The sequence below is a fragment of the Stegostoma tigrinum genome, chromosome 10, assembly GCF_030684315.1.
Source record: "Stegostoma tigrinum isolate sSteTig4 chromosome 10, sSteTig4.hap1, whole genome shotgun sequence".
NCBI classification, from domain to species: Eukaryota; Metazoa; Chordata; class Chondrichthyes; order Orectolobiformes; family Stegostomatidae; genus Stegostoma; species Stegostoma tigrinum.
In genome coordinates this window covers 47379101-47406637 of record NC_081363.1, presented here as the reverse complement: position 1 = coordinate 47406637, position 27537 = coordinate 47379101, and the positions used below count along the sequence as shown (strand labels likewise).

Genomic DNA, 27537 nt, shown 5'->3' with positions numbered 1-27537 from the left:
GTCCTCAAGTACTAAATTATATTATTTATTTTACATTTAGTGATTTATTTTATTTTAGCTGGGAATATGGCACTGCACACACATTACAGTGTTTCAACCTGTAAATTGCTTTTTACCAGCAAAAGAAGTGTTTGCAAGGACTTAACTCTAGTGATTGCGTAGTGGTATTATTGCAAAACTGTTAATCCAGAAACTCGGCTAATGTTCTGGGCATGTGGATTCGAATCCTGCCACAGAATTGAATTTGAATTCAATTTTTAAAAAGAGTCTGGAATTAAGAATAGTCTGACTGTGAAACCGTTGTTGATTGTTGGGAAAACCCTTTTGGCTCACAAATGGAAGGATATATGCCATACTCACCTAGTCTGGCCTACATATGACTCCAGACCCACAGCAATGTGGTTGACTCTCACCCGACTTCTGAAATAGCCTGGCAAGCCACTGAGTTTTATCAATTGCTACAAAGTCTCAACAAAGAAATGAAACTGGACAGCTCAATTAACATCAGCTAAGACACTGGAAAGAACAGTGGCAAAAAACAGCCACGTTAATCCTGCTAAGTCTTCCTTACTAACATCTGGGGGCTTGTGCCATAATTGGGGGAGCTGTCTCACAGACTAGTCAAGCAGCAGCCTGACCTTATCTATAAGGTCTCATTCCATGAGTATGACTTTTTGTCCCAGACACTACCACCATCATCACCATCCCTGAATGTGTCCAATCCCACCTGCAGGACAGACCCAACAGAGGTGGCAGCACAATGGTATATAATCACGAGGGGGTTGCCATTGGGAGTCATCAACATTAAGTCCGGACCCCGTGACGCCTCATGGCTTCAGGTTAAACATGGTCAAAGAAACCTCCAGCTGTTTACCACTTACCCCTCCTCCCTCAGCTGATGAATTCTTCCTTATTGAACAACACTTGGAGGAAGCACTAAGGGTGCAAAATAACACTGGATGAGGGATTTTAAACTCCACCACCAGGACTGGCTCAGCAGCAGCACTGTTGATTGATCTAGTCGGTCCTAAAGGACAATCTGCACACCAAGTCCAGCAGCTGGTGGTAAGGGAACCAACAAGGGGGAGAAACATACTTGACCTCCTCTCTACCAGCCTGCCAACTGCAGATGCTTTTGTCTGTAACAGTTCCAGAGTGACCACTGCTTAATCCTTGTGGAGACAAGTTCCACTTTCTCACTAATTTGTTTTGTGACTAAATGGGACAGACTTCAAACAGATCTCGCAACTGAAAATGACATCTATGAGGCATTGTGGGCCATCAGCAGTGGAATTGTACTCCAGCACAATCTGCTACCTCATGGTCTGGCATATCTCCAACTCACCCATTACCATCAAGCCACTGGGTCAACCCAAGTTCAATGGAAAGTGCAGGAGGGCATGCCAGGAGTAGCAACAGGCATACATAAAAATGAGGTGTCAACCTGGTGAAACTACCAAACAGGATGACTCGCATGTCAAAGACCACAGATATTTGCTGACTTGGAAATAAAATGCCATTTGTTCACGGTCATTGGTCAAAATTCTGGAATTCCCTCTCTAAAGGCATTGTGGGTCAACCTACAGCATGTGGAGCTCAGCAGTTCAAGACAGCAGCTCACCACCATCTTCTGAAGGGCAACTAGGAATGGGCAATAAAAAGCTGACCAACCAATGATGCCAACGCCCCATATTTGGGTTTTTAAAAAAAATTAGTTTTTTTTAATCAACCTGTTCAGACATGTCATGATACGTACCGGGAACAGGCTGGACTTGAACCTGAACCAATTTGGCCTGGAGGTATGAACACTACCGCTGCAGCATAACAGTCCTTTAACTGTGGCTTAAACGTTGATTCCACGGAGAAATCATGCTTTACTTAAAAAGAAATTTGACTTCAAGTCGCACTTCTTAAGAATGCAGTCACAACCTTTTAACAGAATTTACTGTGTCTTCTAATCTATGTGGACCTTTCTACAACCTAGGGAATTTTGAAAATTAAAAGCAGTGCATCTACTATTTCAGCAGGTGCTTCTTTTAAGACCTTCGCATTAAGTCCATTCAGATTTGGGGCTTATCAGCTATTAGTTCTAATAATACTTTATGCATCATTTCATTTTTTCCACTTTTAAATACCTGTAGAAACTCTTACTATCTGTTTTTAAATCCATTTCAAGATATCTTTTTATCTTTTCGCTTTGTTTTTATATTGTGCTCAACTTCTGACTTGCCTGTTTGCAGAATTAGATACTTTTTCTTTACTTTGTTTAAGTAGTAGTTTACAGTATTATTTTTGGGATCGGCCTGACTGTTCCTTGGAAATGTGTGATCTGAGACATTGCCTATAAATGGATATGATTATTTGTTTGATGTTTTTAAAAAATGTCAGTGTTCTAATATTGTCTTTGCATCAAAGTACCTTTGCACTAGTTTGCATTGCCAAAGCCAAATTATATCCAAAACATTTATTTTTCCAATTTTATTTAGCTTCTCAAATGAGGTACTGTAAACCTCTAAATTAACGAATGTAATGAATAACTAGCGTGATGATATGACATGAATTTGAAATGTGGTCCATGAAACTAATTTTATGGGTATTCCTTATTTGGTATCAAGTGAGTGCTACACGAATCATCTGGAAACAGTTTGTATTCCATTCTTGGCTTATTTATTCGTTGATCACTACATTTGCTAACAAAAATTGACTCTCTCTCATGTTTTATTTTCAGGTACATGACTAGACCAATAATGAGCGTTCCAGGTCTCTATGATCCTACTACTATTATGAATGCAGATATACTAGCATATTGTCAGAAGGAAGGGTGGTGCAAACTAGCATTTTACCTGTTGTCTTTCTTTTACTATCTATATGGGTAAGTTGATATAAAAATTCATTGTTTTAGAAATATTTTCTAAGCTTTACCACTGAGGCTTGTCTGCCACATAGTTTAGAATGACCTTATGAGTATAAAACCTAAGGTGTTAGGTTTCAGGTTTTTGGACTAGGATGTTTCACAATTGAGAAACTTGGGGGGAAAAAAAGTAAAATTGTCACTGCAGTTTGAAGGCTAGGCATTGAGGGGATAAAATAAGAAATAATGGTTGTGTTATGCTTGTGGAAGGAAGAAGAGAAAGCAGAGAATTTTAATGGAGTTGCTTCATATGAAAATCCTAGAAAATGACGAACTGCAGTGGGAAACTATATTGCTATTCAGTCTTTACACTGAATCTGCAGAAGAAACTAAAAGGATATAGGAAGCTAAGCAAGGAATTGAGAATCAGCCAGGTGAGAAGGTTTAGGGGTAAGTAATATTGACAAAATAAAGACAAAAATGTTTGCATTGAAGAGACAATGGTTAGGAATAGTAAGAAAAACTATCCTCTATCACCAGTGTAAATAGGTGACAGAAGAGACTCTTTTAATCTCTTGGGATGTGGTGATATGTAGAATACTGACCCAAATACACTAAAACAATGGCTGTGTATGTTCACGTATGACTTGAAGGTGATGGTGTTCATCCAACATTGTCCTCTTGTTTCTGGCCATAGACATCACAGGGGAGCGATGTCCTATTGAAGTAAACTTGGCGAGGTGCTGTACATCATACATAACACTGCCACAGTGCGTGTATAGAAGATTTTCTGTCTAGTGCTTTGTTATGCTTATATTCAGCCATTACAGATGTATATTATTAAGAAATAATCTACAAAAAGTATATACACTTTGTGGCTAACTAAGGACATTAAGAATAAAATCAAATGGAAAGAAAACTGTTTGCTGTAAAAAATTAGGTAGACTAAAAGTTTGGGGACATTTTAGAAACCAGAAGAAGCTGATTTAAGAAAATAGAAGATCATTAAGTTGGAATATGAGCACAAGACAACAAGAAATATAAAAACAGAATGAGGATCAAGTACATAAGGAGTAAGAGAGTATCTAAAGTAAATGCTCATCCCTTAGTGGATGAGACTGGGGGATTAACAACAGGAATTAAGGAAATTGAAATTAGAACAGTATATTGTATAGGTTTTCACAGTAGAAGAGACAAAAAAAATTCCAAAAATAGTGGTCAGTAGACAAATAAGGAGGAGCTTAAAACAAAGAACTAAGAAAACTGATGGAACCTGGGCAAATAAATGTCCTGTGGTTCTGATGCTGTGTTTCAAAAGGAGTGGTTGCAGAGATGTTGGCTCTGTTGGTTGTAATCGTCAAACATTCTCTAAATCCAAATCCATAAAAGCGTATCCAAGCCTTCACTATTCTAATCATTCACGGGATGTGGGCATTGCTGGTTTACCATTTAGTATTCATCCCTAATTGTCCAGAGAGCAGTTACAAGTAAACCACATTGTTGAGAGTCTGGAGTTCGTATTGGAGTCCAGAGATCAGTGTGTATTAAATCTAACCCCTGCAGTTGATTTGATTACTGTCGTATTGAAGTTAATTCTGTGATTTTATTTAATGTTGCCCAGTTTTTAGTATATCAGATGTTTTCACAATTTTGTTTTGCAGAATGATCTATGTGCTGGTGAGTTCTTAAATAACACTTGTGAGATCCAGTGAATTTGTTTACTCCATGCAAGAAACAGAAGGACATTGGTTTTTCACGAACTTGGGGCTCATCTGCAGAACATGTAGTTCACCAGATATGAATGGCTTTTATATATATACAGATTAAATGCTTTTCCTTACTTTTCATGGACATTTTGGCCCCAGGGTTTTTTTATGTAGAAAAAATGATTCTGCAGTTTGCCTTGATCCAAAACCCAAGAATTAAGTTTGTTCTTTACGAATGAAATCACTAATCACAGATTATGTTTTAAATGTAACATTGAATCGCACTCCTATTTGCTATTTACAGGTATATTATGTTTAAAAAAATTATGTAACTTGGCTCAAATATCTTATGTCCAGTTTAAAAATAAAAGACCAGAGAAATCTTGATGTAGTTTGGACCCCTAAAACTCAATGGATATTATTTACACTTTTAGTAAATTGAACATTTATAGGTTCTTTTGGATTGTGCAAACAGAATTTATTTTAAAAGTTTATTGTATCCACAGGAAAATGATGGAAATAACTATGATAGTCAATCTTTACAGAGTATACAAACTAAAGATCTTTTTTACACAAATGGGTCCCTTTCCCATGCAAAGTAACGTTTATTTAAAAATAAATCTTTTTGTTTTTGTTAAACATTTGTCTGAAAATACTTTTAGCTCTACTAATGGTGCCGAGTAATCCATGTTGATTTGACATTTTTGTATAGTTTTTAACTCCCTACACAACATATTTAGTTATTTCGAGCCTCAGCTTAGCAATTGTATTAATTATATTTGAGGTTCAAACAGCACTCGTTTTAATCATAATAGCTCATGTTAATTTGTTCACTGATGTCACTGGATGTGGTGCAACAGCTTTGTTTATTTTTCTGCACAAAATCCTGCAAAAAAAGGCTTGGAAATAAATTAATGAATGTTAAAAACGTGTGCTGAAAAATGCAACATTTTATGTTTAGGTGAACCATGGGAAATGTTAATAACAAAATGGTAATATAGAAGGTCTTGGGTTGTGTTTGGTACTACAGTAGAAATATCCCTGTTAGCAAATTGAGACTGATGCTGTTTAAGAATAGATTACATACATTTTAATGAAAATGTACAACTGTAAATGAACAAATCTGATTAAAGACTTTACCAACCAGTTTCAGTATATTATAGTACTTCTGTAAGGATAAGATTTAATGTCAACACACTCCTATTTTATACTTCTATGACAAGCCTAGTCAAACATTGACAATTGACGAATTAATTGTATTTTCTGTTCTTGAGGTTGCTCTGTTTTCTCACTGTGCGCTTTGTTGGAAAGTTATGGAGTGATCTTGCAAGAAGTTTGCAGTCTTGAGTATCTGAACAATATTTGTTACTGGACAAGATTAAGTATTGTTCCTTAAAAATTGAATGATATGCAATTCAAATCAAACACTTATGGAAAAACCTTTTGTATGTTGAAAGCATGACTATTTCTCAGCAATTCAGTTACCTAAAACGATGACCAACAAAAAATCCTAAGTACATTCGGTATGATATCTTTGGATTCATTCACACGCATCTTTTATGATATGATGGAAAACGCCAGTAAAAATAACAATGCTTTTTCTCCCCACTGTTCAGTTCGATTACTGAATTGTGATATTTATTTTATTTTGTCTTAGGCAAAATTTAGCCTGAATTACAAATGTTTTCTATGCAGATGATTGATTGCTCTCAACATCATTTTTTGATTAACTGTCATGTAAAACACACGGTGTAGTAATTTATTTCTGTCCTGTTTGTGATCCAGCTGTGAAAATCAGTTACTTCACATCCTTTACTAAAATGGTCACTATATCTGCATGTACTTTGGGACTTGAAAAATGCCATGCAATGCAAGTTGTTTAGTAATTTGATAGAAAACTCCAACCAGTGAATAAAAGTCCCAAACTAACAAGTTAATATGGTATAATACAAACAGAAAATGCTACTGGAAAATTTGAAATTGGAAACTGCTGGAAGTATCCAGCCGTTCTAGCACAGTTGTGGAAGAAAGAGTGAATATTAGAAGTTAATCATCTTTAGTCAGTACCTTCTGTTGAGGTCAGGTAATTGTAAAATTTATATATATATATATATATATATATATATATATATCGATTTACAAACAATTACAATCTACAGCCTGAAAGTTCTGCTTTCTTTTTCCTATCTTGATACTGATCGGGCTGCAGCATCGTCTTTTGTTGCCAGGTATGTTGCCACATTATCCCGAAAATCATGCAAATAGTTGTATTGCTGTCAAAAAAACAGCATAATTACTAAAACTGTTGCTCATGTTACATTTTTCCTGAGTACATCTGTTTTTATTGATCACAGACCCCCAAACACACTATGGGAAAGACTATAAACACCAAATAATAGAAACATATAAAATAAATATAGCAATAATTATGCATGATATTATTCTTCATGTTGATGTGGTGTATCAAATTGGAAAAGAAAGTAATGATGAGAGATTTGTAGAGTGCATTAGGGCTAGTTTTCCAGAGCCAACGGGGGAGCAGGCTAACTTGGATCTGGTAAAGCTAATGAGGTGTATTTAATTAATGACCTCTGTGTAAAAGATCCCTTAGGAAGGAGTGATTATGACATGATAGAATTCAGCATTCAGTTCGAGAGTGAGAAACCCGGTTCAGAAACTACTGTTTAACTTAGGGAATTACAATGACACTTGGATAGAGTTGGTTCAAATGGATTGGATAGAGTTAGTTCAAGTGGACTGGACAGATTAACAGGAAAGATAGTAAGCAAGCTGTGGCAGAATTTGAAGGGAGGTAATTCATGACTCTTGGCAAAATTACATCCCAACAATGAGAAAAATTCTAAGAATGAGAAACTAACATGGCTAACCAAGGAAGATAAGGAGAGTTAAGTTCAAAGAGGCCAAAGTTAGTGATAGCCCTGAAGATAAATTCAGAACTTAGCAAAGGAGGGCTTAAAGATAATATAGACACAAAATAGTGAGGAATATAAAAACTGACAGTAAGAGCTTCTTTAAATACATAAAAAAGGAAGAGAGGTCTAAGTAACACAGGTTCCTTTAGAAAATGAATCTGAGGAGATGGTTTTGGGGAACAAAGGATATGGCAGGGAAGTTAAATGTATGTTGCATCACTATTCAGTGGAAGACACTTCAAACTTCCCATTAATACAACACAATGGGGGGGTGGAATTAAGTACTATTACTAAAGAAGTAGGAGTAAACAAACTGATGGGACAAAAGGCAGATAGGTCCCTGACCCTAATCCATTACATCCTAGAATTCTAAAAGAGGTAGCTGAGATAGCTACAGGATGCATTGGCTGTAATTTTGTAAAATATTTTTGTATTATAGAGAAGTATCAGAGGACTGGAAACCTGCTAATGTGACATCCTTATTCAAAAACGGAGCAAGACAAAACGCAGGTAGCTACATGCCGATGAGCCTAACGTCTCTTGTTGGAAAAGTACTGACATCAATTAGTAAGCAACTGTAAATCATTTGGAAAATCAATCTTAACCAAGCAGAGTCAGCATAGCTTCATGAAAAGGACATGGCATCTGACTAATTATTAGGAGTTTTTTTTAGGATGTCTGAGTGGTAGTGGGGAAACCAGTAGATTTGTTGTATTTGGATTTTCAGAAAGTGTTTGACATGGTGCAAAAGATTAAGTCAAAGGATAAAAGCCATAGTGTTGGAGGTAGTGTATTGGTATGGATAGAGAATTGGCTCATGGGCAGGAAACCAAGTGAGGATAAGGAGTTCATTTTCAGTTTAGTGACTCAATGGCAAGGGTCTAAAGGGATCAGTGCTGGGAATATAATTAATTGTATATTAATGAATTGGAGGAAGGAAGTGAAGGACTGGAGCCAAGTTTGCAGATATCATTTCATGGGAGGCAGTTCAGAGAAGATTCCTTGGTAGGGAGGGATTGTCTTATCAGCAAAGTCTAAACAGTTTGGCCCCTACTCACTGTAGATTAGAAGAATGAGAGGTGATTTCATTGAAATATATAGGATTCTTAAGGGGCTTGACATGGTAAATGCTAAGTCAAGGAGCAGAAATGAGAGCCAATTTAAGACTGAGAAGAGGAGGAATTTCTTCTTTCAGAAGGTTGACTGTCTTTGGAAGTCCTTGCCATAGAGAGCTTTGGGGGCAGAGTCTTGGTGATGTATTTAAGGCTGAGCTAGAGCAATCCTTGATCAGTAGGGAGATCTGGTTTTGTGGGGAAATATATGAAAGTGAGGAATCTTGGATCAGCCATGATCCTATTAAACATAGAGCAGACTTGAAAGCTTGGACAGCCTACTCCGTTTCCTATTTCTTGTGGTCTGAGAATTTGAGACATTTCACTTATACCTTCACTGTTTGTATTGCTGCAGCTCCTCTTAGTTCACGAAGGTAGCCAATTGCTTCTTCTGGTAACATAGTATCGGACAACTGAAGTAGAAGACATGCTGCAACTAGGAGACACAATGTAGGAAGGAAGCACTTGCAAATTGTTTTATTAAGCTGATTACATGACTTGAGAATTAAAGAAGCACTCTTCAATTTTTCTTTGGTGGGAAATAAAAGCTTACAAAATAGTGGAAGAATAAGACGTGAAGTTTTGCACTTACTTAGACATGAACGTCCAAGGCCTCCGTAACATCTGCAAAGATAATTAGAGTGTGCTTCAAGAAAATGTTTACGATTCTGATATAAAAGATATTTGGCTGTTGCATTGATATCATATAAAACCTGCTAATCAGTCTGTCAGGATTAATCAGCTGTCTAGAATGTGAGTGATATAGACACTTCCTTCAATTGAGCACACAAACTAATTGTGAGAAATGAAAATACAAGGTAACCTCAGACTCAAATTCAACCCTAGGGTGGAACTGAGTCAAAAGTGGCTTTGAAAAAAATGTTGCATGAGTGCAGATATGTATTCTGCTTTCTCTCAAATTCTCACGCATTAACCACGGAAACGGAGTCTCAACATACCTGAAACATTTACGACATCATTGAATTGTGACCTATTGCTGATCCGTGATGCAGCTCATGAATAGACAAGTGAATACGTTTTGAAAAGGGACTTGTTTGTACTTCAGGCCCAATGGCTTAGAAGCTGGAAAAATTACACTGAGGGTTTGCAGCCGAGCATGTGTAATTGCATCAGAAAGACTGATGAAGCTGGTAATTGCTTTCAAATCCTGCAGAAGTATGTCAGTTCTAAGCTCCCAATCAGAGGTACTAATAATGCAGTAGCTCCTCAATGTTCAAACTAGTCTGACATTGGAAACTTTCATAGAATTCCCTACAGCGTGGAAGCAGGCCATTTGGCCCATTAAGTCCACGCCAACTCACTAAAGAGCATCCTACCCAGAATCACCCACCTCTCCACTTTATCCCTGTAACCCTGCATTTCCCAGGGCTAATCTACGAAGCCTGTACATCCCTGGACACTATAGGCAATTTAGCATAGCCAATCCACCCAACTGGCACACCTTTGGACTTTGGTGGTGTTTGTACTTATGTAGTTGTGGAAGTAAATCTCACCACATGACAATTTATCAGTCTTAAACAATTTCTACACTTAATCCTAATTGAGACAGTTGCTTGCGTCTGCAATTGATCTGCCAGAGAAGTTTACATTTTCTACAAGTTTGCAATTAACAGTTACAATGCACATACTGGATAAGGATCCTTTTCGCATTTTCCAAGCAAATTCTCAACTCTTCCAGAATTTTCCAACAGTTAGCAATATCTGGAACACTACCATCAGGGAAAGGGTAATGATACACCTTGAATCCATGTTGCTCGTATGATTCCAACAAGCCTGGAACCCTGTATTTCACCATCTCTCCTTTGGTACAGAACACAAATACATCCTGTATGTCGTGATTCTTGAGCTCTTCTGTGAATAATTGAAGAATATACATACTAAGAATTATACAACCAATCAACTCCATATCTGCTACAGAGTATATAGCCTAATCTCAACTACAGAATCGACAACTCAGATTGCAGGAGCTACTGGCTTATTTAAGTTGAATTCAACTAGTAAAAGAAGGCAGCAGTTGAGTGGAACTGTATTATATTAATGTATGCAAAAGACACACATTTGATTTGCAATTTCCCACAAAAGCATGCTAATTTCAGCTCCCATTATTGGCTGAAAAAAAAACAAATCAAATGGGAATTATTCTCCTGCATCAAACATTAGGTTACAACAGCATTAGAAGGACTCTGCAAGCAAGTCTCCTGCAACAGAGTAGGACAAAAAAAAGTCCAAAATAAAATATAAATGGTGAAGAGTAACTCCAAATGCAAAATAGTTGGATTGAAGTGTTAACAAAAATAGATACCTTCCTTAAACCCAAGACCAGACACAAGATATACATATATATAAAAATCAATTACCTAAATCTTTCTGAAGATTTCTTCTTACATCTTTAAATTTACAACCTGTTTAAAAGTAGTAGTATTTAATAACTGTAGTGAATCCAATTTTTAAAGCAGAAGCAATATTATAAAGTAGGATATTCTAATACCTGTACATTATTATTTTCCCATGGCAGGTTTGACAAAAAAAAACTGTGAAATTAGTTCAGGCCTGACATCAAGAAATGTAATTGTTGCAACGCTCTTACTTGGTTACTAATAATCCTATTTATTATTATGTAGTATTATATATTTCTGACAAAACTTTATTCAACTGTAATAATTATCCTAACAACCAGTGCAACCTACATACTGCCTCTTCTGTTGCATGCTGCGCTGTTGTAACTACATTATTTTCTTGACCATTGCAATTAATATTCCTGTTAAGTGCTTGGATTATGTGGACTGGAGTTTGAAACTACATGCAAGGGCTGCGAAAATGAAGTAAAACGGGCTGGGGAGGGTGAAGGGTTCCTTGTAAATCCTGGAGGTTTAGTCCACAAGGGTAGCACTTTTTTAAAAACAATATTGTGGGGCCTGTTGCCCATTTCATAGATTCTGTTCTTCTGCTGTCAACGTTGTTTAAGCCCTAGTATCCCAAATCTGTGATGTAGAGTAATCACCACTTATCAGGACTGGATATTCCCCTTGTACGAAGGGTACAGAACTGGCTTGAAGATATAAGACAGAGAGTAGTGTTGGAGGGTTGCTTTTCTCACTGGAGGTCTGTGGTCAGCGGTGTGCCAAAAAGATTGGTGCTGGGTCCACTTCTTTTCATAATTTATATAAATGATTTTGATGTGAACATAGGTATGATTAGTAAGTTTGCAGGTGACACCAAAATTGCAGGTGTAGTGGACAGTGAAGGTAACCTCAGGAGTACAATGGGATCAATGGGCTAAGGAGTAGTAGCTGGAGTTTAATTTAGTTAAATATGTGGTGCTGCGTTTTGGAAAGGCAAATCACGGCAGAACCTGGGGAGTCCAGGTTCATAGTTCCTTGAACGTGGAGTCCCAGGTAGACAGGATAGTGAAGAAGGCATTTGGTACGCTTGCCTTAATTGGTCAGTGCATTGAGATTAGGAGTTGGGAGGTCATGTTGTGGAGTTGTACAGGACATTGGTTAGGCCACTTTGGGAATAATGCTTGCAATTCTGGTCGCCCTGCTATAGGAAGGATGTTGTGAAACTTGAAAAGATCCAGAAAAGACTTATGAGGATGTCACCTGGGTTGGAAGCTTTGTGCTATATGGAGAGGCTGTTTTCTCAGGAGTGTCAGAGGTTGAAGGGTGACTTTATAAAGGTTTATAAAATTATGATGGGCATGGATAGGGTAAATAGACAGAGTCGTTTTCCAGGGGTGAAGGAGTCCAAAGCTAGAGGCTAAAGGTTTCAAGGTGAGAAGGAAAGATTTAAAAGAGACCCAAGGGGCAATTTTTTCCACACAGATGGTGTGGTGTGTATGGAATGAGCTTCCAGAGGAAGTGGTGGAGGCTGGTACAGTCACAACATTTAAAAGGCATCTGGATGGGTACATGAATAGGAAGGGTTTAGAAGGATATGGGCCAAATGCTAGCAGATGGGACTAGATTAATTCAGGATATCAGACCGGCATGGACGAGTTGGACCAGACGGTCTGTTTCAGTGCTGTACATCTCTGACTCTCTGACTGCAAAGACAATGGGGGAAGTGGTAAGTTAAGAGAAGGAGTTCTTGCTACACCTACCTCCTGTCATCTTCTTGCCCAAATTCTTCCTAGGAAGAGAGATTCATATTGCCTCTAAGTAGTAACAGTCCCCATAATTTGTGTCGGAGTTTATTTGTTATGTGAAAAACTGTTTCTGAATCATGTTGAACAATTTGTTTTGGTTATAAACAGTTCCAGGAGTGTGCACTAGCTGTCCATCCATGCTACTACTCTCAGGTGTCTTCTATGCCACATGCATGATACGTGTCAATGGTGAAAACGGTAGAATTGGGCCAAGGTCATATGGAATCTAGAGACTGACCCAACTGTGAAATGGGCAAAACATGACATGAAAAAAGACCATAATCTCCAGCTACTATAAAAGGTTACTTGGGCAATCTACCCTTAATTAGTACAAAACAAAACTAAAGAGAAAATGACATACACCATTAAAATAATTTTTTTTTAGGACTTGTGGGCAATTTCACTATTAACCTTGTCAGTTAGAAGGTAATTATAACACTGATTATTTTCTGGCATTTAGGCCATTTTATATGTTAATTTAATTTAATTTAATTAAAAAGATTGCAGTGGCTGGCCTGACAAATCATTCCTGTGAATCTGGAGTCAAATGTTAGACTAGGTAAAGATGGCAGATTTCCTTCCCTAAAGGGAATTAATGAATCAAGATGGGTTTTAACAACAATAAATGATAGTTTTGTGATGATTGTTATAGAAATTAAAACAGATTTATTAATTGAATTTGTACCAGCTACTGAGGTTGGTTTTGAACGAGACAGAGTATTCAGCTTGTTCTCAGTCTGCAAAGATGAAAAGGACTCTGGAAAATTTGCTTAGCTGTAGCTAGTGGGAGCTATAGCTACAAGAACACCTACAGTGAATGAGATAGTAGGAACTGCAGATGCTGGAGAATCTGAGATAACAAAGTGTGGGGCTGGATGAACACAGCAGGCCAAACAGCATCTTAGGAGCACAAAAGCTGATGTTTCGGGCCTAGACCCTTCTTCAAAAACCTGAAATGTCAGCTTTCCTGCTCCTATGATACTGCTTGGCCTGCTGTGTTCATCCAGCTCTACACCTTGTTACCTACAGTGAAGAGATAATGGGAACTGCAGATGCTGGAGATTCCAAGATAATAAAATGTGAGGCTGGATGAACACAGCAGGCCAAGCAGCATCTCAGGAGCACAAAAGCTGACGTTTCGGGCCTAGACCCTTCATCAGAGCTCTGATGAAGGGTCTAGGCCCGAAACGTCAGCTTTTGTGCTCCTGAGATGCTGCTTGGCCTGCTGTGTTCATCCAGCCTCACATTTTATTACCTACAGTGAATGTTGGTTCTGCAATTAAAAGTTTCCAATTGGGAAAAGAAAACATTAACCCCTTGGATGCATAGAAACATTTTGGAGTGCTTCCAGGATAATTGAATATCTATTTAAAGGACAATGTAACATTTGCCAAATAGTTTTCTTTGTTGGTTGTGAAAGAAGTTAAGTTTTATATAATTTTAAATACAAAGTGCCTATAAAAAGTGTTGAATCAATAGTGCTTCTAGCTGGTTTGTTACAGTAAAACGTGAAATCTTGTCCTGTCATCCATTCAGCTATTCATTGAAAGTTCAATTCCTTTTTAAAAAGGTATGATCTCTACTGGTGTAACACCTGGGATAAATTCATTTGGCTTCATAACACAAAGAACACAAGGCTGTGTTTCCTCATTTGATTCTTTATTGGGGCACATTTGCTTCATCCTTTTGCCATAGGCTTGAGTAGGATCTCAAGTGTACAATACAAAGCATGATATTAAACCAAGTGTAACTTTAGACAGAAATAATATATGCTTATATAGTATTGTTCACAATTTTAGGAAAACTGACCAGTCAATGGATATTAGCCAAGTCAAAAACATTGTGGCATACATGAAGATCCAATAGCAATGAGATAGCTTGTTTTTCTAATATTGGTTGAAGGATAAATATATAGACTTAGATAATGAGGAGAACTGTGAATACCATTCTTTTATACCCAGTTGAGGGAGCAGTTGCAACTTTGGTTTAATGCCCCAGTTGAAACTCTGCACTTCTGACTCAATTTAGATTATATCCTTTAGGTTTGTGGAGTCATACTTGAAGCCAAACCTTCTGACTCAGAATAAGGTGCTACCTCTCACAGAAGGCTAAAAATCTTTCATTTATTTAAAGATACCAGTCACTGTCCTGTCATTTCAGCTTAGATTGGTGCCAACTGACTGATCCACTGATACCTGCTGTATTATATTCTAATTAGGAAACCAGCAGAGTTTACAGAAAATTAACAATGCTGAGAATATCAGTTTAGTTGGTGGTGATACTTAGGAATTCTCATGTCAAATTCTCTATCTCTGAATTCAGTTTAAAACTCAGATTACCTTATTGAGCTGCTTTAATTAAAATATGCCTATTTTGCAGGATGTTGCAGCCTCATTTTTTAAATTATCATTGACCATTAAGGCAAATCCTTGAAAGAAAAACCACACTTCTGTGGCACTGTATTTCGCATATTTGATATCCATCATTACGAAGTGCTTTGAGACATTAGTAATGGTACACATCAACTCCAGCCTCCCAGATTACCTTGATCCACTACAATTTTCCTGCAGTTACAATAGGTCCACAGCCATTACCGTGGCCTAATACTCATCCCTGGAACATCCGGATAACAACACTTACTACAGACTCCTATGTATTGATTTAGTTCTGCCTTCAATGCCATAATTCCAACCAAACTCATCTCCAAAATCTGAGACCTAAGACTCTGCTACGCCCTGCAACTGGATCCTTGACTTCCTGACTTTCAGACCACGATCAGTAAGGGTAGGCAACGACACCTCCTCCACGATAATCCTCAATACTGCTGCCCCGCAAGGCTGCGTACTCAGCCACTCACTATACTCAATATACATTCATGACTGTGTGGCCAAATTCAGCTCTTACTCCACTTCCAAATTTGCTGATGACACCACCTGTAGTGGGTCAGATCTTAAACAATAATGTGACAGAGTACAGGGAAGAGATAGACAGGTTAGTGGCATGGTCTCAAGACAACAATCTCTCCCTCAATGTCAGCAAAACGAAGGAGATGGTCACTGACTTCAGGAAGTGGAGTGGAGGACATGTCCATGTCTATCAATGGTGCTGAGCTGGAGATGGTTGAGAGCTTCAAGTTCCTAGGAGGATATATCACCGATAATCTGTCCTGGTCCACCCATGTTGATGCTACAGTCAAGAAACTACACCAATCCCTTTACTTCCTCAGGAGGCTAAGGAAATTGGGCATATCCACAATGACTCTTTCCAATTTTTTAGATGGACCATAGAAAGCATCCTAGCTGGATGCATCAAGGCATGGAATGGCAATTGCTTTGCCCAAGACTGCAAGAAATTAGAGAGTTGTGAACACAGCCGAGTCCAACATGAGAACCAACCTTCCTTCTGTTGACTCCATTTATACTTCCCACTGTCTCGGAAATGCAACCAACATAATCAAAGACCCCTCCCAACAAGGTTATACTCTCTTTTGTTAGGCAGAAGATATAGAAGTTTGAAAACATGTACCAACAGATTCAAGAACAGCTTCTTCTCCAGTGTTACCAGACTTATGAACAGGTGTCTCATATATTAGCATTGATCTTTCACTGCACTTTCTCTCTAGCTGTAATACTATATTCTGCATTTTTTTTATTACCCTGCAGTATTTATGTAAGGTACACTTTGTCTGGATAGCACGCAACTCAATGCATCTGTATCTCCGCACGTGACAATAATAAATCAAATCGAATGGCTTACCTGGCAATGCACAGATTCCAAGGAACTGGTGGCAGTTCACCACTGATAAAGCCAACCTATTAAATACATAGAAATATTTTGCTATCCATATATTTTAGCAATTTAAAGTGGCCAAACACAACAGACACTCCCAAAATTAAGCATATACTTTAATATTCAGAAAAAGACAATGGATCACTACTAGGAGGCCTGTACACAACTCCCTTATTCCAATTTCTTCATGCATTTAGATACAAAGCGTTTAGATTTGTCTTGTTATCAAGTTTCTCTCCATTTTTATGGTTCCTTGGTACAATATGACATTCACACATTATGTTTCTTACTTTTATATTTCGGTAACATTCAACCCCATCAGTAATTGGCAGTGCTATGTTTTCCCTTTGATTTATACTAGGGAGTGCTGCCATTGTGGTACTGCTGCTGAACTGGCTAACCAGAGGAGCAGACTAGTGTTCTAGGGACACAAGTTTGAATCCTAACACATGGAACTAAAAGCCAATGTCAGTAAGGGTGATCATGAAACTAACAGACTGTACAATTAACAGTTGTAAAAGCTCATCTGGTTTATTGATGTTTTTGGGGAAGGAAATCTGCCACCCTTGTCCATCTGGCCAGATCCACAGCAATGTGGTTGACTAGTAAATGCCTCCCAAAATGGGAACTCATTTAGTTGTACCCAACTACTGTAGACAAGTCACAAAGGAATAAAACAGATGGACCATCAGGCATTGAACTAGGTCCCAGAAATGACAACGGCACATCCTGCCTAGGGAACCCTGAAAAGTCCACCTTATTAACATCCAGGGTCATGTGCCAAAACTCAGGAGTGCTATCCTCAAGAGACAATCAAGCAAAACCTGACATAGTCCTACTCACCAAATCATACAGTAACCCCACTGTCTCAGACTCCACCATTGCTAGAGGTGGCACCACTGTATACATTCAAGAGGCAGTGTAGAGGAGTCCTCAACATGGTCTCTGGAACCCGTGAAGTCTTATGACATAAGTTCAAATACAGGTAGGGAAACCTGCTGTATGCAACTTGCCAGCCTGCCTCAGCTGGTGAATCACTCTTCCACATTAAACACAAATTGCAAGAAACATTGAAGGTAGAAAGGACAATTCAAGAGTCGGATACCACAGCAGCAGCATAACGATATTGGGCCGCAATGTGTAATCTCATGGTCTGGCAAATCTCTCACTTTGCTCAAAGGGTGTAGTTGCATTGATGACAGTTTAAAAAAAAGATTGATCAGGTTGATTCCTGGGAAGATGGGGTTGACTTATCAAAATCAGATGAACCGATTGTGCCTTAATTCATCAGAATTTAGAAGAATCTTATTGAAACATACCAGATTCTGAGGGGGCTTGATGTGGTGAAAGTTGAGAAGGTGTTTCCAGTTCATGGGGACTTCTTGAACTAGGGGACACAGTTATAGAGTTAGGAGTTTAAAACAGATGAGATGAACTTTATTCTCCCAGAGGGGAGTGAATGTCTGCTATTCTCTATCTCAGAGTTATGGAGGCTACATCACTGGAAGTATTTAAAGAGGAGGTAGATAGATTTTTGTAATAACAAAGAGTTGAGGGCTATGATGAGCTGAAACAGAAGAGGCAATGAGACCTGGGGCAGATCAGCCAAGATCTTATAGAATGGCAGGGTAGGCTTTAGGGTCTGAGTGGTTACTCGTGCTCCTATTTCTTTTGGTCTCACAGTTATCAAGCTAGGGGTTCAACAAGTGCAAATGGGTAAGCGATTAGCAGCAATAAGAATACCTAAAAATGAAATGCCAAACTGTTCAAATTGCAACACAAGGCTATGTTCATGACAAACAGCACATGGAGCATATGATAAATTCAAGCAATCCCACAAATCAACAGATCAGATTTAAGCTCAGCATCCAGTCATGAATGGTGGTGCACAATTAAACAACTATCAAAAGGAAGATGATCTACAAATGAACCAATCCTCAGTGATGGGCAGCACGGTGTCATTGGTTTCCCTTTCTTATTGAAGATGGAATGTTTTCTGCATGTATAGACTCAACTGCTGTGCTGTTGTGATTCTGGAGTTTGGTTGCAGAGCTGTCTGGCTTTCCATGGTGTAGGCAAAGATAAATTGTCTGATTTTCAAGGGAGTATCTAACCTTTCTCACTTGACATTTATCTTCAACTACCATATTCTTTGCTGTTGCTGGAAACAATACCACGAATTAAGATAACTCCCCAATTAGTTCTTTATTGAGCTTCTCTCTCCCAGTCCATGATGGATCTGCCATACTTTGTGAGGTTCACCTTCAAGGAGTACCCTCAGCCTAATCTTCAAGCTCAGGTTGTGAATACATGACTGCCTTAGGGATTTTATTGTCAGCCATATGTACTACTTATCTGTGCTGTGTCCAAATGAGAAATGCTTCAATTCCAGACACTTCTGCTTTTTGAAATACCTCACTATTGTGCACTTTGTCCTCCCATTTCAAAGTTCCAAAAATCACTTCAAAAAGAACCTGTCAAACTGTTTAATACACCAAGAGTAAGTAGTCCATATCTCGTGAACATAAAGGACAGCAAGTACTACCATTGCTTTGAACACTAAGTTTTATTGTTAATTTGAAATCTGGTTTCCTTCACAGTTCCATAAATGGACAAATACTGAGCTTGCACTGTCAATTCTATTTGTCACTTAGGTATCAATGCAGACATTTCTAGTGATTGGGCTTCTGAGATAGGAGTTATTTATAGCCGTCAGGATGTGCCATTGATTATTAATAGTAACTGGTATATAGTCAAAGTATGGTGCTGGTTGAAGGAATATACCTGTCTTCTTTAAGGTGATGTTTAACCCGTAGTTGTCAGTGCTTTTGAAGTAACAGTTCATGATCCTTTGAACACCGTGTTCTCAGTGGGAAATTACCCCACGGTTATCACAAATGGAAATTTATGTTCCATCATCTCTTATATCTTAGGGTGAGGATTTCAGATTGAAGAGATTGCCATCTGTTTTGAATTGGATGCATATTCCATCATATATCTATCAAATGCCCCAGAAAGCCTTGTAGCAAAGATTGTATTAATGAACGCAGGGATCAGTGTACTCATCTCTGACAGCAACATTGACTGTCTATCCATCATGAAACTGCTTTATCAGATATACAGCTCTGTCAGGACATACAAGCTTAGCTTTAACTTTCCACAAGGCTTTGGTGCTAACTTCTATCAGAAATCAGACAAGTGTCAATTTTGGCAAGTTTCATGGAGGGTTTCTCTCCATAAGCCTGAGTAAAATTTCTCATGCTATTCTTCAAAACTAGTCAAATTATCTTTGTACCATGCTTCTATGGCCCCCCCAACCCCCACCCCCCCACCTCATCCCCCTCCCACCCCTTGTCCTATTGTCCCCCTTGCCACTACCACAATCTCCTGGGATTTCTGGTGCTGAAGCCAGCAAGTGCTGCCAGCCAGGGGTTGCTGTTCAGGGTATAAGTAGTGGGAGGGAAATGAAAAAGACTTCAGGGCACACACTGATGCTTCACTGCAAATACAAGTGCACAATGTGGAAGTGTATTGCTATTTAAGAACCAAGATGCACGAATTACCTGGCCTTAGCATCATTCCATTGTAGAACTTGTCTCCTAGTAGAGATATTTGTATCATCAATAGCCATTGGTGAGGTACTGGAAGGCTGGAGGGCGGCTAATGGTGTCCCATTATTAAGAAAAGCTCCAAGGAAAAGCCAGGGAACTATATGCTGGTGAGCCTGATGTCATGGCGGGTAAGTTGTTTTGAGGGAAATTCTGACAGAGAGGAGCTACACACTTTGGAAAGACAAGGACTGATTAAGGATAGTCAGCACGGCTTTGTGCATGGAGAATTGTGTCTCTCAATCTTGTTTGAGCTTTTTGAAGAGATGGCCAAGAAGATTGATGAAGGAAGAGCAGTAATCATTTTCTACATGGACTTAAACAAGGCATTCAACAAAGTTCCACATGGTAGACCCATTAGTAAGGTTAGATCACATGGGATCCAGGGAGAGCCAGCCAATTGGATACAAAATTGGCTTGACAGTAAGAGACAGAGGGTATTGGTAGAGGATTATTGTATAGACTGGAAGCCTTTGACCCGTAGTGTGTGTCGTATGGATCAGTGTTGGGTTCGCTGTTGTTCATCATTTATACAAATGATTTGGTTGAGAATATATGAGGCATGGTTTGTTAGTTTGTAGATGACATAAAAATTGGTGTTGTAGTGGACAGTGTAGAAGGTTATCTAACAGGATCTTAATTGACTGGGCCAATTGGCCAAGGATTGGCAGATGGTGTTTAATTTAGATTTATGCAAAGGGTTGCATTTTGGTAGGGCCCTGGAAAGAGACAGATTTACAAAGGGACCTGAAGGACTTCTTCCACATGGCGGGCAGTGCGTATATGGAATGAACTGCCAGAGGAAGTGGTAGAGGCAAGTACAATTACAACATTTAAAAGACATTTGGACAGGTACATGAACTGGAAAGAGTTAGAAGAGTGTGATCCAAAAGCAGGCAAATGGTACTGGTTCAGTCTAGGAATCGTGGTCAGCATGGACAAGTTGGGCAGAAGGGTCTGTTTCCGTGCTGTATGACTCTATGACTCTACTCTGTCCCTAATGCTCAATGTAGCCCAATATCTTCACATGCTTCCACATGTTTGAACGCCTCCAAACAATTGAAAACTTTTTTTAAAATTCAGCAGCAGCAGAAATGAAGTAATACAGAAACGAAAGTTGCATTTGCTTCTAAGCACTGACAATGACTGCTTGCCTTTTAAACAGCATCAAATTTACAGTCAGTCAATGAGTGATCCTTGTGCCCAGCTCACATCTGTTGGAACTGAATGTTTATGCTGGATACTTGTGCCTGGCACTACAGCATACTATCAGGCAGAAGGCAATTTCCTAGCCACTCAATGTCTCCTCAGGTGAATGCTGCCATACTCCCGGCTCCTCAGAGACCATCACATCCCTTGTTGCCTGTTCCACGTGTCGTGTTAGGATTATGTTCCTCTCTACCTGTAGAGTACTGCAAGGACACCTGACACTGATCCAAAGATCAGAGCCTCATCCTTGGACTGAGGAACTCCCTTTGTCAAAAGGTGGTGGAAGGAGAGTCTTTGAATATTTGTGAGGCAGAAATATCAAGAAGATTCTCGATAAACAATGGGGTGAAAGGTTATCAGAGGTAGCAAGGTTTGTGGAGTAATCAGATCAGTAGAGCTGAGGGGTTAGTCCTGCTCCTAATTTGCATGTTTGTACAACACTGAAATGGGATTAGGAACTCCAGTTGAACACTAGACAAGTTATTAATGTCTGGTTCATGTATTAGTGTCTCTTCAACACTTAATGAGTCTGCAGCGCAATAGAGGAAAAAAAAAATGTGCAGCAAACATACTTTTGTGGTGGTGAGAGTTAAGTAAGTCAATTTAAACTGTGAAAAAGGGGCATTGATAAAAAAAAACTTTGTTTGAAAAATTAAAGATAACAAGTGTGGAGCTGGATGAACACAGCAGGCCAAGCAGCATCTCAGGAGCACAAAATTGACGTTTTGGGCCTAGACCCTTCATCAGAGAGGGGGTTGGGGAGAGGTTTCTGGAATAAATAGGGAGAGGGGGGAGGCGGACCGAAGATGGACAGAAAAAAAGATAGGTGGAGTGCAGTGGGAGAGAGATTCCCTGAGGCTGGTCCGGAGGGAGGAGGGTAACTTCTTCAGGTTAGGCATCCCTGGAAGAGGCTTTGCAGCGAGGTTAAAATTGTATCAGAGATAATGGGAACTGCAGATTCTGGAGAATCCAAGATAACCAAGTGTGAAGCTGGATGAACACAGCAGGCCAAGCAGCATCTCAGCAGCACAAAAGCTGATGTTTCGGGCCTAGCCCCTTCATCAGAAAGGGGGATGGGGCGAGGGTTCTGGAATTTGTTTGAAAAATTACTTTTTTTTTGGAGGGTGCATTTGTTACTTCGAAAACTTATTAGACATTAAGTGTGCTACAAAGAGTACAGAACTTAAATGTTGAGAAGAAAATAGACAGGTTCTTGAAGCTTTTCATCTTACACTCATCAGGAAAAATGCAAGAATACTAAATTTCAAATGATCACAACTATTAAATGTACAGGAGAAAATAGTGCTGATTAGTTTGCAAATTAACTCCAATTAGCCAAAACCGTGCCATTGAGAAAACAGCAGAGAATTAAAGGCTTCCCAAGCTCCTGGGTAATTAAAAAAAAGTCACAAAATCTGAACATACTCATTTTATTTGGTGACAATAAGCCCCTGTGTCTGAATCTATGTTATTTCTAGCAAGCCACCTTACGAGTTAGACCGATTACCTTAAATTGGTTATCAGTGTAGCTATTTGCACACAGGATTATTCAAACAGTGCTGGTCAATCATGGAATCAAATTTAGGCTGTGTTTGCTGACCTTGCAGAGAATGTATGCTATTTCCTGCAAACATGCATTAGTGAACAGGGAAGGGTTTGTGAAGGACCAGGTGTCAAGCCGGGGTGGGGTGTGGTGGGCTGGGGTTCAGGGAAACAGTGTGTTATTGGAGTGGGGGTTTGAGAGAAATCCAGCTTGTCTCTCACCTCCAGCCTCATCCATTCTCTCCCCAACTCACATCCCATCTAATTTCCATTTCTATGTCACACCTGATGCAACAACATAGAAGACCTGGAACCATGCACGTGTGAGCTTCTGCGTGTGCAAGCTACAGTTGCCCTACAGTTCTGGTGTCAGCAGAGATTGCCTCAAATTTAATAGAAGATATTCTGTTTAGAATTTGCACACACAGACTAATAGAATACAGACTGTATTCTAAGCATTCTGACAAGTGAATGATTGGACTGTTTGATTCAATCAGCCAAACAGTTAAGGCATTTTTCAGGCCAATTTGAGTGTTTGCACAATACGCACAGAATAATGCTCTGATCGAGACAACAATTGTCTTGCAGGAAAGCTTTGATGCATTCTAATTTTGTTTTAATTGTGCAAGCTTAGCAAATGGCTTGTGTGCTATTTTCAAGAATTCTGTTAAGGCCCAATCTTGTAGCATGTGGAACTGTATGAATCTGAGTGTGTATCCTGATTGAAGAAGGCAGGCTTGTAGAAGACAGTAGTGGAGGAGGAAAGAGGTGTGTGTTGTTCTATCTCAAATGTGAACTTGAATGTGGAATGGAGCTTCAGCAACATGTCATTCATTTCAGCAATATTCGAGGATCAGGCTGGTACAGCAATTAGAATCAGAATTACATTGCAATTTTCTCCAATCTCAGTAAGATTCCATCTGACTGAGGCAAGTGGTGCCATGTGTTAATGTGTGTATAGAGCACAAACATATTGGCTAGGTGTGAGCGGTGAATTTACTGCAGATACTTACCAAGATACTTGCAACGGCAATTGATGTTGTTCTTCAGAGTCCTCATCTGAAGAGTCAAATTCGCTTGTTCTCATTGTGCCAGTCTAAAAAACATTTTAAAAATGACTTTCTAGTGTCATTTGCAGTGCAAATTCATGAGGTTAAACATAATAAAGAAAATAAATAATATAAAATATAACAATATTTCTAATTCATGCTCACTCCCCAGACAGCATGTTTTCTCAATTAGAGTAGGAACTCCTACACGTTGTATTCTGAACTGCTTGAAATGCTGAATATTGCACCAAAACGATTTGATTCTGTGCACATATTTATTTGACAAGGAGGCTGTGCTGAAAATTAAGCCCTAATTAAACTTTGTTGAATTTGATACACCCAAAAACATTTTAGTGATAGCGCCACAAAGCTTGAAGAGATCTATGGTCATCAGATTCTGGCCTTTTCAACATCCCCAAGGTTAATCATTAAACCACTGTGGTGACTCCTTCAACTGGAAAGGCCACAAGATCTAGAACCCTTCCCTACAGATGCTCCTTAAAACTTACCTCTTTGACATTGCATTTAGGCACTAATAAATACAAATTGTTGTCAAGTATACATTTTGTCAGCCAAGGAGGCAATCTCACATTCATTGTAAACCTATCAGAATGTTACTTACAGGAAGATGTTTTGGTGCTCTCAGTTATTACAAATACAGTCTTAATATTTTACTGAAGGGATCAAACAGCATCTGTGCCATTGTCAGATTGGGTCTTTACAGCTTCCAATTAGCATAAGTTACAATAGTTTTACTTTACATCTGTAGTGCCGAAAATTGGCCTCCACACTTTACAACAACTTGTATTTAAATGCTGCCGAAATAAAATTCCCAAAGGGCACTTAAGATGAGCTATAATAAAGCTAGATTTGACATAGCCACAAAAGGTAAATATTATGGAAGATGATCAAAATCTTAGTCAGAGTTAAATTTTAAGGAACATCTGTAGGGAAGGGATTATGAGGTGTTTGTGGCGTTGGCATTGAAGGAATGACCACAGTGCTTGAGTGATTGAATTCAGAGATGTTCAAGGGCCAGAATTTGATGACCACAGATCTCCTCATGGGTTTTGGGACTAGAACAGATTACCAGGTAAGGGAGAGACAGGTAGTGGAGCAATCTGAAAGGAAAAAGAGTATTTTAAGGGTGAGACACGGCCTGACTGGGAACCGGCGTGGGTCTGTGAGCACAGGAGCGATGGCCAAATAGAATTTGGTCTCTGTTAAGTGTCTGTCATACATGCTGATAATTAAGATCTAACTTTAGTCATGCTGATTAACATGAATCTAAACAGGGGATTTAAAACTGCCCAAAGTACCAACCAATACAAACACAGCTAATCAAGTCACTTTGTTTATAAACAATCAATGGCAAAACAAACAGAAAAAATTTTTAATCAACTTTTTCCCTTTTTAGTTCCCTCACTCGTGTACAAAGTCAGAAGAAACATGACAGCACTTCACCTGATGGAGGCACTGCACCCCAAAAGCTTGTGATTTCAAATAAACCAGTTGGACTATAATCTGTTGCCTTGCGACTTCTGACTTTGTCCACCCCACTCCAGCACTGACACCTCTGCATAAAGTGTACAGAGATAGCATGTGGAATCTAGACTGAAACTTCTCAAATTTATGCAATATGCTCTAGAAACATCCTGTCCCAAGTCTAAGCCTTGCACTACCTCTTCCTTGGCAATTTCATTTCTGCTCCAATCCTAAAAAAGTTCACACACATTGAGCGTGCTGGAGAACTCCATGTTCTGTTGGAAATACAGAAGGCATAGATTTCACTGTGCCTCTGATTAACCAGGCAAAACAGTCATGGAGATATACAGTACAGAAACAAGCCCTTTGATCCAACTTGTCTGTGCCAGCCAGATAGCCTATATAAATCTAGTCCCACTTGCAAGCATTTGACCCATATCCCTCTAAACCCTTCCTATTCATATATCCATCCAGATCCATTTAAATATCGTAATCATACCAGTCTCCGCCACTTTCTCCGGCAGCTCATCCATACACGCATGAACTTGTGTTTGAAAAAGTTGCCCCTTAGGTCTCTTTTATAACTTTCCCCTCTCAACTTAAACCTATGCCCTCTAGCTTTGGACTCTTCCAGCCCACAGACAAAAAAAAATCCTATTCTTCCCTGCTGGCATTTTTGGACATTGAGAGAACATAAAGCACTTGTTGAGAACAGTGCGGAGAGCCATAAAACTACCAATCTTGAGAAACGTTCAACAATAATTATGCTTAATTGACCAAGAGATGCATTTAGCTTTAAAGTTCTGACCAAGTTTATAGATAAATACTGTACTACAGTCCTGTTCCAGGTTCCACATCCGATTTGAGCAACATCACAGCTCATGAGTTTCACCTACAAATTAAAAATACTAACTCATGTCTTTCAAAAGATGCATGGAACATATTTGCAGACAAATTGTTTAAATGGGGTAGCTCATCAGGTTTAAGAGAGAAGTTGAGATTAACAGAACTGATGGCATTGCCAGGAAATGCAATAAGTGGATTTTAAAGATAACAAATACAACGCAAAAACTCTGCTTCCCTTCTTTCATTATATTTCTCTTTGAAAGCTACTTCAATCTACCAAACCCAAAAAATTGCAAGCCAACCACTGAACTCGCCAAACTTCATGTAACACAATCCAAAGTAACGTCACACCCACGTGTCACACCATCCAATGAAATTACCGACCCCCGTGTCACAACACCCAGTGAAATCTGTCATCACATTGCACGATCCAATGCGTTTGGTCTACACTCACCAGGTTCACCATGCCTTGTCAGTTTCTTGCACTACGCCAAAACACAAACGTTCTGTATCCCGCTGTATGTTATTGTATTTTTTCTCAATATATTGCTGTCTCCTTATTCCTATCTCTACCTCTTGCAGACTGTCCCGTGAAATCTCCTTGCCCTACCTCCCGTTGTCTCCCACTGCTTTATTACTATCTACCTGTATCTGCTGTTGTGCAATTTCTACATTTCTGCTGCGTTTTCGAGATGCTTCATCTCTTGTCATATACTTTCTTAATCCTCTGTCCTTTTTTCACCTATATGACTTTCAGCTGTGCCCCGTGTCAAATTTCTATACTATTTCTGTATCTCTAATTCCAGCCATGCATCTCCAACACTTGCCCTGTAAATGCTCTAACTTCTGTCCTATATCTGACTTCTCTCTCTAACTTCTGTCCTGTATCGGCTCCCGCTTCTTTTTCCCTCCTGTCCCGTATCTGCCTCTCCCTCCTGTAACTCCAAGATCTATCTGGTCTGTCTATAGTTCTGCGTCTAAAGTGTATCTGTTCTTGTCTGTCACTCTCTGTTTATGCTTCTCTCTCTGTATTACTATTGTTGTCTCTGTCTGGAACTCCTGTATCTAGCTGCCTGTCCCTGTCTGTATATCTTTCCCCCTCGCTCTCAGTCTCTCTCTGTTATTCCTATATGTATCTCTCCCTCTCCCTCTCTCTCTATTTCATTATGTATGTAACCACCTCTCTATGTATTCACCTATGTCTATCTATCTCCCTATGTAGTTGTCTAAATGTCTCTC

The 27537-nt window shown here is 39.0% G+C and overlaps 2 protein-coding genes across 5 annotated transcripts in view; one reads left to right on the top strand and one right to left on the bottom strand.

Annotated features, from left to right (window-relative positions):
• Nucleotides 1–5703, top strand: part of cnih1 (cornichon family AMPA receptor auxiliary protein 1) — a 19897-nt gene extending 14194 nt beyond the window's left edge. The window contains exons 4-6 of one of the 2 annotated variants that reach the window (XM_048538008.1): nucleotides 2729–2872; nucleotides 3122–3285; nucleotides 4513–5703. In XM_048538008.1, the coding sequence (XP_048393965.1) occupies nucleotides 2729–2872; nucleotides 3122–3254 (277 nt within the window). In that variant the 3' untranslated portion in view covers nucleotides 3255–3285; nucleotides 4513–5703. The remainder of the gene's footprint in view (nucleotides 1–2728; nucleotides 2873–3121; nucleotides 3286–4512) is intronic. The other variant, XM_048538009.1, reaches the window with a different exon arrangement.
• Nucleotides 4537–27537, bottom strand: cdkn3 (cyclin dependent kinase inhibitor 3). Of its 3 annotated transcripts, none has more exons than XM_059649160.1 (8): nucleotides 26753–27537; nucleotides 23932–24014; nucleotides 16527–16582; nucleotides 10981–11025; nucleotides 10252–10474; nucleotides 9195–9226; nucleotides 8935–9038; nucleotides 4537–5948 (listed from the first exon to the last, which is right to left on the bottom strand). In XM_059649160.1, exons 1-8 carry the CDS (start codon nucleotides 26762–26764, stop codon nucleotides 5808–5810), a joined length of 696 nt encoding a protein of 231 aa, XP_059505143.1. In that variant the 5' UTR covers nucleotides 26765–27537; the 3' UTR covers nucleotides 4537–5807. The 3 variants fall into 3 exon arrangements, with proteins under 3 accessions (XP_059505143.1, XP_048393963.1, XP_048393964.1); XM_048538006.2 differs by lacking the exon at nucleotides 4537–5948 and adding an exon at nucleotides 6670–6830; XM_048538007.2 differs by lacking the exons at nucleotides 4537–5948; nucleotides 10981–11025 and adding an exon at nucleotides 6670–6830.